At 36.9% G+C, this 15,725-nt stretch overlaps 2 protein-coding genes across 4 annotated transcripts in view; one reads left to right on the top strand and one right to left on the bottom strand.

Annotated features, from left to right (window-relative positions):
- PPAT (phosphoribosyl pyrophosphate amidotransferase) overlaps positions 1-15,725 on the bottom strand; it is a 37,538-nt gene that overhangs the window by 7,842 nt on the left and 13,971 nt on the right. Inside the window, exons 2-5 of the mRNA XM_044225226.1 lie at positions 4,020-4,086; positions 3,192-3,398; positions 629-741; positions 390-535 (exon numbers count right to left, since the gene is read on the bottom strand). Of these exons, the coding sequence (XP_044081161.1) occupies positions 390-535; positions 629-741; positions 3,192-3,398; positions 4,020-4,086 (533 nt within the window). The remainder of the gene's footprint in view (positions 1-389; positions 536-628; positions 742-3,191; positions 3,399-4,019; positions 4,087-15,725) is intronic.
- PAICS (phosphoribosylaminoimidazole carboxylase and phosphoribosylaminoimidazolesuccinocarboxamide synthase) overlaps positions 5,708-15,725 on the top strand; it is a 46,707-nt gene continuing 36,689 nt past the window's right edge. For all 3 annotated transcript variants that reach the window (XM_044225222.1, XM_044225221.1, XM_044225220.1), the window contains exons 1-4: positions 5,708-6,099; positions 11,370-11,456; positions 13,563-13,997; positions 15,521-15,610. In XM_044225222.1, coding sequence (XP_044081157.1) covers positions 5,718-6,099; positions 11,370-11,456; positions 13,563-13,997; positions 15,521-15,610 — 994 coding nt within the window. In that variant the 5' untranslated portion in view covers positions 5,708-5,717. The remainder of the gene's footprint in view (positions 6,100-11,369; positions 11,457-13,562; positions 13,998-15,520; positions 15,611-15,725) is intronic.

Here is a 15,725-nt window from a genome sequence, read left to right as displayed (position 1 = left end):
AATTAAAATTTGAAAAGAAAAAAAATTGATCTTCATTCAACTTGAGCCAAGGATAAAACTAATGATACCAAAATTCTTTCAAAAACCGATTTCAAGTCTGAAATAGACATTTAACAAGTCAAAAAGAAAATCACTGAAATCATAGCACAATCAATGAAAAAGCTGGGCCAAGGCAATTCAGACAAGACAAAACGGGAAATGTCTATTAAATTCTTTAAAAATGGCTCATCCTCAGAAATACTCAAGGAAATGTACTTTAAAACCTATCTTTTTACTTGGTTCCTTCTCACTCTTAGACTTCCTATGCCTAAAGATTTGAGGGTGTGCCAACAGTAGGACGAAGACTTGGAAAAGCACTAAGAAATTTTACTTCTTCTGAAATGCATTACCTTTATCATTTATATCAGATACAGGCATAAGACGTCCAATGCATAGAGGACGATTTCCGTAAGGATCTCTTACTGCATAAATAACATCTCTGTGCATTATAAGCAGGGAGTATGCTGTGGGTGCTTCCTTCATTAGGTTTTTAATCCTGGAATTAAATAATTGAATGAATAATTCCAGTTATAAACACATGTAAGACAGAGCTCTCATTACCAGAGCTATGAGCTTAGTCTAGTTTTACCTTGCTACCCAATCTGGGGTGCCATCTTGTTCCTGAGGAGGTGTATACGCCAGTAACTGGGTAATCATTTCGCTATCAGAACTTGTTGACAAACCAATACCATGCCGCAGAAGCTATTTAGAATGGAGAAAAGTGTAATCATTAGAGGGAGAGCTCCACCCGACCCTTCTTCAACCAACAGCCCACAATTACACAAGAGATCAGGCATCATGTGAAATTTCAGTTATGAAAATCCTGCATTCTACTAATGACATGTATACAGTAATGTGGAAGCACTGCTGGAGGCAATGGGAAGTCTCTGAAGCTTTATGTATGTATGTATGTATGTATTGATTAATTGATTGACAGAGAGAGAAAGACAAGCAGGGAGCGAACACAAGCAGGGGGAACAGGAGAGGGAGAAGCGGGCTTTTTGTTGAGCAGGGAGCCGGATCCCAGGACTCTGGGATCATGACCTGAGCCGAAGGCAGACGCTTAATGACTGATACACCCAGGTGCCCCAGGAAGTCTCTGAAGGTTTTTAAGCAAGAAAAAAAAAAGTGTGCTAGGAGGCATAAAGAATAGCTTTTGAGGGACGCCTGGGTGGCTCAGTTGGTTAAGCAGCTGCCTTCGCTCAGGTCATGATCCCAGCGTCCTGGGATCGAGTCCCACATCGGGCTCCTTGCTCGGCAGGGAGCCTGCTTCTCCCTCTGCCTCTGCCTGCCTCTTTGTCTGCCTGTGCTCGCTCTCTCTCCCTCTCTCTGACAAATAAATAAAATCTTTAAAAAAAAAAAAAAAAGCAAAAAAAAAAGAATAGCTTTTGAAAAGGGAGTTTGAAGGAACGTAGACCCGCCATAAAGGTGGGGGAGAGTGGAGAAGGCACAAGGATTTGGAATTGTGATCCTAACATTTTCAGCCCTCGACAATCCTGGCCAATACGACACAGTCCCTTAAGAGCGGCATACTACAGGGGGCCTCTCAAGCCGGTTTGCTGGTTGCAGAGCCAGCCGCTACCCACGCCTCACGGATTATCACTGACAGACGAGAAGAAAGGAATTAACCACACTGAACAATTAAATATAGAAGATGTAAGAAAAGTTGGTTGAGTGTTTTCATGATGATTGCGAGGTTCTGAGCAAGACTGACCAGGACTAGAACATCACCATCGACATGTACAGGCTGAGTTTAAACTCATACTCGACAACATTTTCAGTAGGCAGCTCAATGTGTAGAAGTGAAATTCAGCATGTGGCTAAGGGGTTATGTCTACAAAGAATGAGCTAGATATTGTTCAGAATCGAACTTTTGGTGGTTATCTCTAAGCGATGGGCTTTTTTTTTTTAAGTAAGTTTTACTTCAATATTGATTTTTTTTTTTTTTGGTATGAATTAAAAAGTTTTTTCATTTGGGGGCAGAAAAACATTTTATTATCATTATAATACTAGAGCCTAAGAAGAGGGCAGAAGAAAGCTCTGGGAAATAACTAAAGCTAGAATTAAAAATAAAAGGACAATGATTGGTATGGAAGCATGGGTCTAGGTATTTTCCACCCACCAAAATTCACCATCGTTTGACTTCTCTCACTACTTAACCCATGTAAAATGCCTGGTTCTCGAATGCTAAGGAGACAACTGCGTGTGTAGAACCATCCTGTTAATAAATGCCACCTGAGGTTTTATTTGCAATGTGACCAGATCAAGATTATTAGAATAATAATCTTGGTATTATTAATAAAAAGCTTGGTATCCATAAATGAATGGCAAGAATGGATAATTAAGCTATCAGGAATATAAATATACCAAATAACTTTATTTTTTATTATTATTACTGTAAAGATTTTATTTATTTGACAAGAGTGCTGGAGAGAGTGAGAGAAAGCAGAAGCACAGGGAGCACCCAAGGGAGAAGCAGGCTCTCCACTAAAGCAAGGAGACCAAGCAGGACTCGATCCCAGGACCCCAGGATCATGATCTGACCTGAAGGCAGATGCTCAACCAACTGAGCCACCCAGGCGCCCCATACCAAGTAATTTTTAAAAAAGGAAGATGAATTGACAAATAAAGGTATAAGCACAAATTAACACAGAATGCTCCAAATAACATGCTATGAACAAAAACAGAACATAAGGAAACTCTCTTTGCCCTTTCCCCAACTGGTTTCCTATAAGTGTTTCTAAATCACTTTTTCTTGTATTTGTATCTTCAAGTTTATATTCCATTTTCTTCTTATGCTTTGGACATAAAGACAAAGCTAAAAGGGATAGGAGTCCATAAACCCTAATTTCTGTTTCTAACAACAACCATATATTAACTTTTCCAAATCTCTGTTCTAAAGCAGCACATCAGAATCACCTTGGAAGCATATTAAAATGTAAACTGACCACCCTCCCACCCCGGAGTCTGGGGAGATATCTTAGAATCTGCAATTATAACAAGTAGCCCAGGTAATTAAAATACAGTTGTCCTTTGCAGTTAGGTAACAGGTGGCAACAATTAGAAAATGTCCTGCACCAAGGTTCCCCAATACTTTCATTTCATGCATTTATCCCAATCATGAAAAAAAGCATTAAAAAAAAAAAACTTACCTTTTTTCTTAATTGAGCAGCATTTACCAATTCGCCATTATGTGCCACAGCTATTTTCCCATGAAGTGTTTCAACAACAAAGGGCTGACAATTTTCTAATTCACAGTTTCCTGTAGTGGCGTATCTTGTGTGTCCAATTCCAAGGTTTGAAATATATAATTTCTTCAAATTGTCTTGAGTAAAGACATGATTTACAAGACCCATTCCCTTGCAAAGTCAAAGTAAAAGCTCATCTTAGACCAAAAAAAAGTAGACTTGTGGCACTAGTTAATAAAGACTTATAAGTTTCTGCTCAGGCAATCCCAAATTAGACAATTCACTTCACTTAATACCTCTGTGCTACAAATTCTAATCTTAAATAAGGAGTAATCTAATTGTAAGAACAATAAGACATCTCTTTAGAAAAAAACTTGAGGTGAAATTCACATAACATAAAACTAACCATTTTAAGGTAAACAATTCAATGGCATTTAATATAGTCACGATGTTGAAGTTTGTGTTTTATGAGATACTTTTCATTAAAACATTGAAGAACAAATGTACTAAACAATAAAATTTGTCAAATACAATACACTAAATCAATTGCATTTTAAAAATTCAAAGCACGTTTAAGTAAATGACCTGCTTCAATGAGTCAGTCTAGCAAACCATCTAGGAAAAGAAACGCGGAAAGAAACGCACCCTCATTTGACAAATGGAAAGGGCTGATCCAGAGTATGACTTCTATATGCAAATCATCTGTTCAAATTTCCTTCCCCCACCAACATACTAGGTATCACCTGGCTATTGTAATTTTTATCATCAACATTTCATTATGTTCAAATATACCTTGTGTGTTTTGAAAGTTGGTACTGAATTCCCATCGCTGGTCACAATACCAGCACTCTCCTGACCCCTGTGAATATAAAAAGGCATCAACTGTTAAATATAAATTTACCTCATTGGTAAGCTTCTCTATGAAGCATACTTTTCTCAAGAGCATCCAGGAACTGACGACACATTACATGCTTGTGCTACTTCCACTCGTGATGATGTGACCAGCCAGCCGCAGGTGATATTGTCAGAGTTCTAACTAACATGCCAGGCACTGTTCTAAGCATTTACATGAATGATCTGACCGACTAGGCTCTCACAACAATCCTTTGAAATAGATACTATGACTATAATTCCCATTTTACAGATAAGGACACTAAAGAAACAGAAGTGAAGTAACTTGCCCAGTGTCACACAGAGAGTGGGGCACAGCCAGGATGAGAATGCAGTCTGACCACAGAACTTGTGCTTCTAATCTCTGTAGTACGTGACCTCTAAATAAAGTTGAGTACACAGATGTAAATGGAAATCTCCAAATAAACTAGCAGGTAAAATGCCTAGTGGTGGGTAATACAATCATGAACAAAATTCATTTATTTTTGAGGTTTTTGCTTTGCTTTGCTGCGCTTTCCACTTTTTTCCCAACAAGTATCTATCACTTTAGTTACCACAAAAAAGGTAAATACTGCTTCTAAAAATCCTAAGCTGATTGGGTACTTTGCATTTCATTTCCTGTGTTAGTATTTTTAGGTGATGATATAGATTAGAGAAGAAAGCCAAAGGCTAGGCCAGAGGTAGCATATAACATATAAGACTTAGTAGGATCTGTACTACTGTAGAGAATCAAATGATAAAATAAAGGTTCTAAATGCTCCACAATTTTTAATAGTTCTGAACAAATGATAAAAATATCAGATGTTTATTAACAAATTTTTGTCCCAAAGAATATACATCAGGGTGGAAATAAAAAGTAAATCTCTAATATATGGATGTACACATTATTAATTAATAAATTGACTTATTTGGTAAAATAGATCTTTATCTAAACTACATGCTGTAGTTATTTTGGCATTTTAATAACAAGAAAAACTATAACATTAAGTATGCCTATGAAGTAAAAATCTAAAATAATTAAAATTGAAATTTTACTAAATTATCAATACCTTTACTAAATTATCAATACATCAAATAGACATGCATAATACTATACACTGTAAGTAAGACTGTTCCATTTGTGACATAGGATTTCTTTAGTGAAATGATGTGGTCTTTAATATTAACCTGTGCTAGAACACTAAATGATTCGTACCAGAGGGGGAAAAATTAATGTTAGCCATAAATCTTAGGGCAGAAAGAACCTCTGCCAACCACTTTTTTATAATTTTTTAAAAAAATCAACAATCCTTTAGTAAACCAGAGTACATTATGTAAGAAAAGAAATTTAGAAAATGGTTTTCCTTCCCTTTCATCTCAAGGGTAATTTCCCCTTAAGGCTGAAATGGAAAAAAACGTTAGGAATCATTTAGGTCCAGGCTTCTTTAATCACAGAGCCTGCTTATTTGGCAGTTTCTCAAGTTACTCCCCTCAGGCAGCTTGAACCAGTTAAACTAGATCTTTTCAGCTCTTTGGAGCTTATTGACAACCAGCCGTCTGGTTTCCTAGGAAACAAAACCTTGGCTAGAAATAGTGAATCATTTCCAGGTCACTTTCAACATGGAGAGTGGAGCAGGAAAGCACTGGACTGAAGAAGAGGTTAAAGCTTTGCTAAGTGTCTGGGCAGAAAAAAATATACGAAAACAACTTTATGGAACCCTGAGAAATAAAGGAATATTTATTTACATTGCTAAAAGGCTGCAAGCACTAGGAGTATACAGAGATTGGAAACAGTGCCGGGCAAAGTACAAAAATCTCAAATATGAATACAGAACAGTTAAATATGCCCATAACTCTGGAGACAGCTCTAAAACTATGAAGTTCTTCCATGATCTGGATGCGATCCTGCAGTATGAACCTGCCACACAATTAACAGAGGAAGATGCAAATGACAGGTGCCTGGCAACGCTGAGCCAAAGTGCAGCTCCAGGGACCACTGAAGGTAAAAAGAAAAAGTAGCATTCTTTTGTTTTTACCATAACAAACGATAAGAGTAGGGACTTCCTAGTCCATATGATAAACATAGCCTGGAATATCATAGTTGAGAAAAACAATTGACCTGTTATGCTATTTTGCACAAGGTAAAAATTTTAAAGATTAAATACCTCCACTTTTTAAATCTGTGAAATACTTAAAAAACACACTGAAACAACATTAAATGCTTAAAAAAATTAACAACATTAACCACTAATGCCAACTCTCCTTAAGCAATACCTGATATGTTTTTGGAAAATCGATTAGGTTTTGAGAGTATTTCAGGTTTTAATTTTTTAAGAGTGGCAAAAGAAAAAAAAAAATCTAATACATGCTCCGCTGTTGTTTCTCCACAGCTCCAAACAAGATAGAACTTTCTGCTCTATATTTATATTCCCATTTTCCTAAATTTATCAATAAAAGCACTAAAATACTAGGAACTAATAAACAATTTCATTATTCGTTTGGAAGAACAGTTCCATTTAAACCATCAGTGAAACAAAAACAGATTTGATAAATGATTGACGATTAAATGATTTAGATATTAAAACAAGGTTCTTGACCTGCTGTGTTGTTAAGCCCCATTGTAATTACGTAGAATTTGCTCGGTCTGTGGAAGCTAAATGTAGGACTAGGGAAAGTGGGGAAATCAGTGGCAGTAATGAGATACCTCCCATAGCCAAAGTCTTACAGATGCTATTTTTAAGAGCAGAGTTGTTCAGTTCAAAATTTTGAATACCTACTGTCTGCAAAGCACTGAGCTACGTGCACACGCATTCAATGATGTGTAACACCTCAGAAAACAGGGCACCGGTGAATAAATGCAACACCCAAAAGAAAATGGTTTAAGTAGTAGAATAAAAATACCAGATGAGAAAGGGGGGTAGGGTAAAATGACAGAAGCTGAAGTTAGGTTAATTTGGTTAATTAGGTTAATTTGAACTTTGTCTTGAAAGCTCAATAATAAATCATTTGGTAAAAAAAATCCACTCCACTTAACATACTCCCTTTACGTTTCTGGTACTATACCATATTCTGAGAAAGCTTTACAGTCATTGTCAAGTTAAACAGCATTAACATTATTTTATTCAATTAATCATCCTGCACTCTTCATCATTTAAATGCTATATAAATATTGATTAATGATAAGTAAACCACTCAGATTCTGAAAAGCTTTGAATTTAACCAGAGGTTGGTCTTGGTGTGATAAAGATGTGGGTTCTAATAACTGCAATTTTTTGCCCCTCTCTTGTGTCACTGAGTCTCCTTGCCCACCCTCTCTCTTACTCGTGCGTGTGTGTGTGTGTGTGTGTGTGTGTGTTTAATCTCCACTGAACAGGATCTCCTTCTAACCCATTTAGGTGCCCCTACAGCTCCAAAATCTCCACTTTCACTTACAAGCAGAGGGCCCATAATTAACAACTTAACCTTGTATGTTTAAGGTATCTCAAAACCAGCTTTGCGCAGTGGCAGTATGGTAGCCAATGAGGTTTATCCGAGGCGCGATTTTTTTTTTTTAAAGATTTTATTTATTTATTTAGCAGAGAGAGATTACAAATAGGCAGAGAGGCAGGCAGAGAGAGAGGAGGAAGCAGGCTCCCCGCTGAGCAGAGACCCTGATGCGGGGCTCGATCCCAGGACCCTGAGATCATGACCTGAGCCGAAGGCAGCGGCTTAACCCACTGAGCCACCCAGGCGCCCCCCGAGGCGCGATTATTGCTAATTGAAGGTATCTCAAAACCCAAATCTTTTCCCTCATTTAGAACTACACTCTTTTCCCTCATTTAGAACTGGTGTCCCTATAAATTGCTTCCACCTTAATATTACTGTAAGTCCAATCACTTAAATAGAAACATTTGAGGTGCCCTTGACTTTTGGTCAATCACTAAGTCCTTAAAAAAAAATCTGACATGTTTCATTACTTTTTCTGTTCCATTCTCTTTGCCACCATGCAGAACTTCATCTATCACATGGTATATTAAGTTAACCTCTTAACTGGTCTCCCTACTTTCCAGTCCCTTCCCACATATCCACAATGATGCCAAGGTTTGTTCTTTAAACTTTTTAAATTATAAAATTACAAGCACATTAGCATTTTGTTTACTTTAATAATAATCTTTAAATTATACCCAGAACTAATTATAATTCAGGATTAAATGTTACTTAATGGTTCCATAATATTTGAGTGCATAAAGCAGAGTTTATATTTGCCCCCTTTATAATTAATATCTTTTGTCCATAATTAACATTATTACTTTAGGAGAGACTATTAGAAGTTCAATTGTTGGTCAGGAAGGGTATCATTACTTTGAAATAGTGTTTCAAAAGAACTGCTTTTTAAAAGAATTGTACTTTAGTAACAATTAGACTGTCCCTTTTTTTTTTTTAAGACTGTCCCTTTTTATAGAGAACCCATTCTATGATCATATCAGATCATAGAATCGGGTGGAAGTGGCGGAGAGACTTTTGCTAATTTAACAAATAATGAAGTATGCTAATTTAACAACAAATGACTATCTATGATGGTATATGCAATAAATAACTTATTTTGCATTTGTTTAATTGCTAGTGATATGTAACAGTTTTCTATATGTTTATTTTTACAAACTAACTGTTCATGTCAACCGAGGTCTTAGAAATTGCATAATCTCTTTGGCCTTACAGTTTTGGCTGGATTTTTTCAAAAGTTTTTAATTAAAGTTGCTAATGCAAACAGTCTTTTTTAAGGCTTAGAAAGCCCTTTCTCCGGGTCTGATTCATTTATAATGTCTTCCGGTTTTTCTATGGTGGAACCAGGAGAATTTTTATTGGTGTATGGTAAACTGAAGAAGGAAAGAAAATTAATGTGCCTTTTCCACTGTTGGGATCAACCTCATGTGAGTGGTAAGGACAGAGGATCTGGTTCCCTTTGTTAGCCAGCAGGTAGCCTGACTGAGCCTTGGCAAAGACTCAAATACAAACTCTTAAAAGGCTTCGTGTTCTGGAAATTCTAATCATCCTCAAGCTCAGAATACCTTTGACCTACTGTTGCTCCTGGATCACATTCCTTCAGTGACCAAACTTCCACTCTATTTCCCTCCTCTTACTTGATACAAATGCATCAGGAGTAATGACTTAAGAGTTTCAATTTAAAACCTCCAGAGCATGGGACCCTTGCATACAATTTTGGGATTGATGCTAAGAATGATCAACCTAAGAAAAAAATACTCCTGAAGAAGTTGGGAAGAAAGCTTTTCTTTTGCACTCTGGCCTAAATGTTTAGCTCTAGGCTGTTTTCAAGGAACATAAAACTAGGCCCTAAATCAGAATATCAAACCCTTCTCTTCCCTTACTGTTCTCGACAAACCTCACATGTTACTTTAACTAGGTACATCATCTCCCACACTTCTCTTAAAGAGAATTCTTATGTAACTACAGATTTTTAGTTTTCGTATCACCAGCTGTATATATACCATTTGAAAACAAAAGTGCTTCCCTTATTTTTCATTTGTTATTCTATTTTAAAATAGGAATCCCGAATATTATCTTCAAGATGACAAACATTCCTTTTTTGATTCTTTAATGGAATACATCTAAATAATGAACTGATTTTAAATGTTCATGCGATTAAAATCATGCCTAATATTTGTTCTCCTAATAATGAAGTAAAATAGAATGCTATTTGTTTTTTTTAATTTTTTATTTTTTATAAACATCTATTTTTATCCCCGGGGTACAGGTCTGTGAATCGCCAGGTTTACACACTTTAGAATGCTATTTGTTACTCGTAAAACAAAAGTGAAAAGAAATAAGGAAATGATGAATAATAAATCTTTGATTCAGGAAGTTACAAAGGGCAATCAAAATGTACTTAACTACCTCTTTTTTTTTTTTTAAAGATTTTATTTATTTATTTGACAGATAAGAGATCACAAGTAGGCAGAGAGGCAGGCAGAGAGAGAAGAAAGCAGGCTCCCCGCTGAGCAGAGAGCCCAATGTGGGGCTCGATCCCAGGAGGCTGGGATCACGACCTGAGCCGAAGGCAGAGGCTTTAACCCACTGAGCCACCCAGGCGCCCCTAACTACCTCTTGATCAACCTTCAGCCTCACTGTAATTATGATTTATTTTATGTGCCAACTGAATCCAAAATTCTATGTTGGGAAGGAATGACGTATTTTAGTTTTCCCTCACAATTACCTTCCTCATTTGATTACTTTAAAAAGTGGTCTCTGCCTGATTTTATGAAAACATCCAAGTCATAAAACCAGGAGATCAAGAGGGGATCATTTCATTTTTCAAGGTTGGCATGACTCTTTTAAGTGACACATTCTTTGGTCTACTTAAACATAGATTAATTTCTGAAAAGTCAATAAATTTTAGCTATTTGACCAAATATGCCAATTAAACAAGGTTTTCTGATTATCTCATTATAGGACCTCTGTTTTATATTGCTACTATCATTTATCAAGTGTCTATTATGTTAAAGTACCTAAATTACAAAAATAAAGAAAACACTTCATTTTTTTTCCCCTGAAAGAGCACAGGCATAAGGAGGGGGGTGGCAGAGAGAGAAGAAAGAGAGAGAATTATAAGCTGGCTGAGGCTCCACTGCACTGCTCAGTGCAGTGCCTGACCCAGGACTTGAGGATCTCACCACCCTGACATTATAACTTGAGCTGAAATCAAGTCAGATACTTAACTGACTGGGCCATCCAGGCACCCCAAGAAAACATCTCACTTTAAAAAATGTAATTTAATTTGGAAACAAACCATAATCATCTCTAGAAACATAAAATTAGCAAACAAATCTAGTGGAAGTTCAAAATAAACCATGTCAGTGGACAGAAGAAATTAAATTTTTCTTTATATAGGTAAGTATTTAAACCATATTATACCACTTTATTACAAAATGTGTCTATTACATGGGGTGCCTGGGTGGCTCAGTGGGTTAAAGCCTCTGCCTTTGGCTCAGGTCATGATCCCAGGGTAATGGGATCGAGCCCCGCATCAGGCTCTCTGTTTGGCAGGGAGCCTGCTTCCCTTCCTCTCTCTCTGCCCGCCTCTCTGCCTACTTGTGATCTGTCTGTCAAATAAATAAATAAAAAATCTTAAAAAAAAAAAATGTGTCCATTACAAATCTTTAATCCTTCATGAATATGGTCAAATTCAGCTCAAGCTACTAGCATTCCCAGCCATTGTTAATTCAATTTTTACCTTCCTTAGAACTTACTCTAACAGGAATTCTATTCTCTTTCCAGGCAACATGTCAGTTACATTAGAAGATAAAGAAGACCTCTCAGGAAATCCTTTACTTTTGGTTTCTCGTATCAGACCAATGGAACTAGGTACAGTATCGTGGGTTAAAAATACAATGAAACTGATCAAATTCCAAATCAGAAAGTAAGATTGGTTTCTGAGAAACTTCATGACTTTTCCTGATAGAAACATTTATAGGATTATCTTATGTCTCCTCCTATGTATACTTAAAAAAAAAAATCATTTCTAAAATAAGTGATTTTTTTAAAATTCCATAGTCACATTTATAAAATACATTATTTCTTTAACAAAATGTAAATTGCCTAGTAATGTTAGCCTTCAAATTCACAACCTTTATTCTTTAAGCATAATAAAGAATATAATGTTGAAAATTATACATAGTAGGTGCTTAATATTTAATGAACATGTCACTTTTGCACTCCTGAGGTCCAAGACAAACAGAACTCTACATTTTAAAGTAAATAGTATCAAATCAATGAGGTCAAGGACAGTTTTATTCACCCAATTAAAGTCAACATAAATCCCCATTCTGCTTCTAAATTCTTACTGAAGGTTGTTAATTCAAGCAAGGAAAAATACTGGAAAGCATTTCAAAACAAAAACATTAAACACACCACAAAATAGAAACAGTTCCCTATATACTTCAGGAAAATGCTAAAAAGTGTTTTTTAATGACTTACGTTATAGATAGTGAGGTTTGAACTACCTTTTTTATTAAACATAAACATAAATCTGAGACAAACACAGATGTGGTTGTTTAAATAACCAGTATAACCTCAAGTAATGTCATTACCATAAAATGAGTTGCAAAACTGTGCGAGAGATATAACCAGAAGGTACCATGCTAGGATTTCTTTCTTTCTTTTTTTTTTTTTAAAAAGATTTTTATTTATTTATTTGAGAGAGAGAGACAGTGAGAGAGCATGAGCGAGGAGAAGGTCAGAGGGAGAAGCAGACTCCCCGTGGAGCTGGAAGCCCGATGTGGGACTCGATCCCGGGACTCGGGGATCATGACCTGAAACGAAGGAAGGCGTCCCCCATGCTAGGATTTCTAAGTGGGGATGTTCTACCGAAGGCATTATGGAATTTCTGACACACTACCTTGCATTAAAAAAATCTAATACTGGGGCGCCTGAGTGGCTCAGTGGGTTAAAGCCTCTGCCTTCGGCTCGGGTCATGATCTCAGGGTCCTGGGATCCAGCCCCGCATCAGGCTCTCTGCTCAGCAGGGAGCCTGCTTCCTCCTCTCTCTCTTTGCTTGCCTCTCTGTCTACTTGTGATCTCTGTCTGTCAAATAAATAAATAAAATCTTAAAAAAAAAATCTAATACTTTACTTAAAATGACATTTGGTCTTTGGCCAATGGGACATCTTTTATTTTCATAAGGAGTTAAGAAGCACCAGTTGTTATAATGTGATTCTTTCCGATCCTTTATTTGTGCATCTTCTTGGTTCTCAGCCCTGACTGCGCACTAGAATCACAATATGGGGATGAGGGGTAGGAGTACCAGCAAAGTAATAATTTACAATTCTCCCCAGGAGATACTGATATGTAGCCAATGGGTGTAGCGATCCTCCAAGGAGGAGATAAATTGCTCCCACTGATCCTATCACAGAACAAAAAACAAGTAAGAGCTGCCCTCAATGAGCCATTTTCTAAATGTATTGCTTTCTGCAAGTAAATATACACACCACATACCAAAGGAGCAGGATAGAAGAATAAGAAATGACAGGGCAAAAAAAGATGATCAAAATGTGACCAATTAGGGGCACCTGGGTGGCTCAGTGGGTTAAGCCTCTGCCTTCAGCTCAGGTTATGATCCCGGGGTCCTGGGATCAAGCCCCACATCGGGCTCTCTGCTCAGCGGGAGCCTGCTTCTCCCCACCCCTCTCTGCCTGCCTCTCTGTACTTGTGATCTCTTTCTGTCAAATAAATAAACAAATCTTAAAAAAAAAAAATGTGACCAATTAAAAACACAACTTTTTAAAAGCCAGTCACTGTCATGGTAAGAAATAGATTCAGGTTCTGTATTTCATCTCCCCATTAGTTTCACAAAAAAGCTAAGCTATGATTGCCTAAGGAGAAAATTTCTTTGTTTACTAAGGTTACATCTGATTACTTATCATTATGTATGTAACCTATGTACATATCTCTTTCCCTCCCCATCTGATACAGGTAAATCGACATCATTTATGGAACCCTGTATTAATTCACCTTTTATTCCAACTATAGCAAATGAAGGAGGAAAACACTGGACTGTACCAGAAGTCAGGGCTTTAATTGGCATCTGGTCTGATATAAGTATACAACAACAACTAGAAGGGACAGTGAGAAATAAAAGGATATTTGAACAAATTGCTGCCAAGCTTCAGAAATTTGGAATAGAAAGAGACTGGAAACAGTGCAGAACAAAGTATAAAAACTTAAAACATGAATATAAGATTGTAAAAATGGCTCAAGACCAAGGCATAACTAAGAGTATGAAATTTTTTACTGAGTTGGATGCTATTTTGGGACACAATAAAACAGAGAAATCACAACAACAGGAATTCCAAGATGAAAAACAAGCCAACGGATGTGCCAATGTAAAAACAGAAGAGGATCGGACAGGTAGGAAGGCAAAGAAAAGTAATCTAAACATCAGGTCACGTTATATGAAAATTTCAGTGGCATAATAACGTGACTATAATCTAAGTTAAACAGGCTTCACAAGCTAAAGGTTGAATTTATCGTGAAACATATTTTTGTAATTTAATTTTTTATTTCATTAACATATAATGTATTATTAGCCCCAGGGGTACAGGTCGGTGAATCATCAGGCTTACACACTTAATGAAACAGATTTAATGTATATGCAATCTCCTCCAAAACATAGAAAGTAGTATGAAGTTATCGATGAAATAAAATTGATTTCCACAAGTTTAAAAACAGACCAATTTTGGGGCGTCTGGGTGGCTCAGTGGGTTAAGCCTCTGCCTTCGGTTCAGGTCATGATCCCAGGGTCCCTGGATTGAGCCCTATATCACAGCTCTCTGCTCAGCAGGGAGACTGCTTCCCCCTCTCTCTCTGCCTGCTTGTGATTTCTGTCTGCCAAATAAGTAAATGAAATATTTTTTTGTTTTTCATAGTAACTGCTGTAAAATTGAGCTAGCAGAAAAAGAACATTAAAGAGCTTAGAAAACCACAAAATCCATGAGAATGTCTTTGAAGTATAAGTTCTCCTGGGACACATCATAAAGTTCTTTAAAATGAGTTTAACCCAAAGGATTGAGAAAGAATACACACAGAGATATAACAGCATGAAATAAACTAGATGAATTCTAGACCAAGAGTCAGGAAATTGAGGTTCTAGCTCAGTCTGGTGGAATCTTGAACCACGTGTCTCTTGAGTTGACAAGATGTTCTTAAAGATCTCTACTAACCATAAAGTTTCTAGATTATTTAATATCTGCCTTAAACAATGCAGTCCTAATTCTCAGAGAATGAATGCGTTATCTAGCGGAAACAGAGGCAATGACAGAGTTAGGATTGAGAAATGGTGGCGAGAAGTCCTGAAATCTTTTCGCTGGTGGAGAAGAAACTGGTCTGTTAGAGAACCACACATCTGTCCTGTTAAAATTAAAATGACCAGTGATAAAGTCGCCCAACAGCAGCAGCATGATTATGTTCAGAGAGTAACTGCCAGAGATACAGCTGATGGTGATTCCATTAGTCATGTCAGAAAACCTCATTAAAGACTTAGAATACCAGGTATCTATAGGGACCTAAGACTAAAGATACTTATGGGTGGGGAATGTAAACTAGAGAAAAGCAAACAAGCACAGTATCTAGCATCAGGTTTTTAAAAAAAGATTTTATTTATTTGAGAGAGAGAAAACACTAGAGGGGGAGGGGCAGAAGCAACAGAGAAGCAAGCAGACTCCCTACTGAGCATGAGCAGGGAGCCTGAGGCAGACTTGATCCCAGGACTCTGGGATCATGACCTGAGCTGAAGGCAGACTTTTCACCGCCTGAGCCACACAGACACCCCCATCAGGTTCACTTTAAAAGTAAAAATAACATATTAGAGTTTAAAAACACTTCCTGAAAGTAAATAAAACCAAACCACCATATATCCCACTATATTCCCACAGTCATTGCTGGAGATGCAGCTGAAGATGACTTTGTTGGTCATATGTCAGAAGACCTAAGAGAGGGAGATGTAAAACAAAGTCCTGCTACAGGTAAAACAGTATTTTTTGTTTTTGTGTGTGAAAAATATATAACATGTTATGATATGATGTTGCTATCGACTGAACTATGTCACCCCTTAAAGTCATACCAACATATGTAAGAGCA

The sequence above is a fragment of the Neovison vison genome, chromosome 11 (assembly GCF_020171115.1).
Source record: "Neovison vison isolate M4711 chromosome 11, ASM_NN_V1, whole genome shotgun sequence".
In the NCBI taxonomy this organism is placed as follows: Eukaryota; Metazoa; Chordata; class Mammalia; order Carnivora; family Mustelidae; genus Neogale; species Neogale vison.
This window is presented reverse-complemented; position numbering and strand designations above follow the sequence as displayed.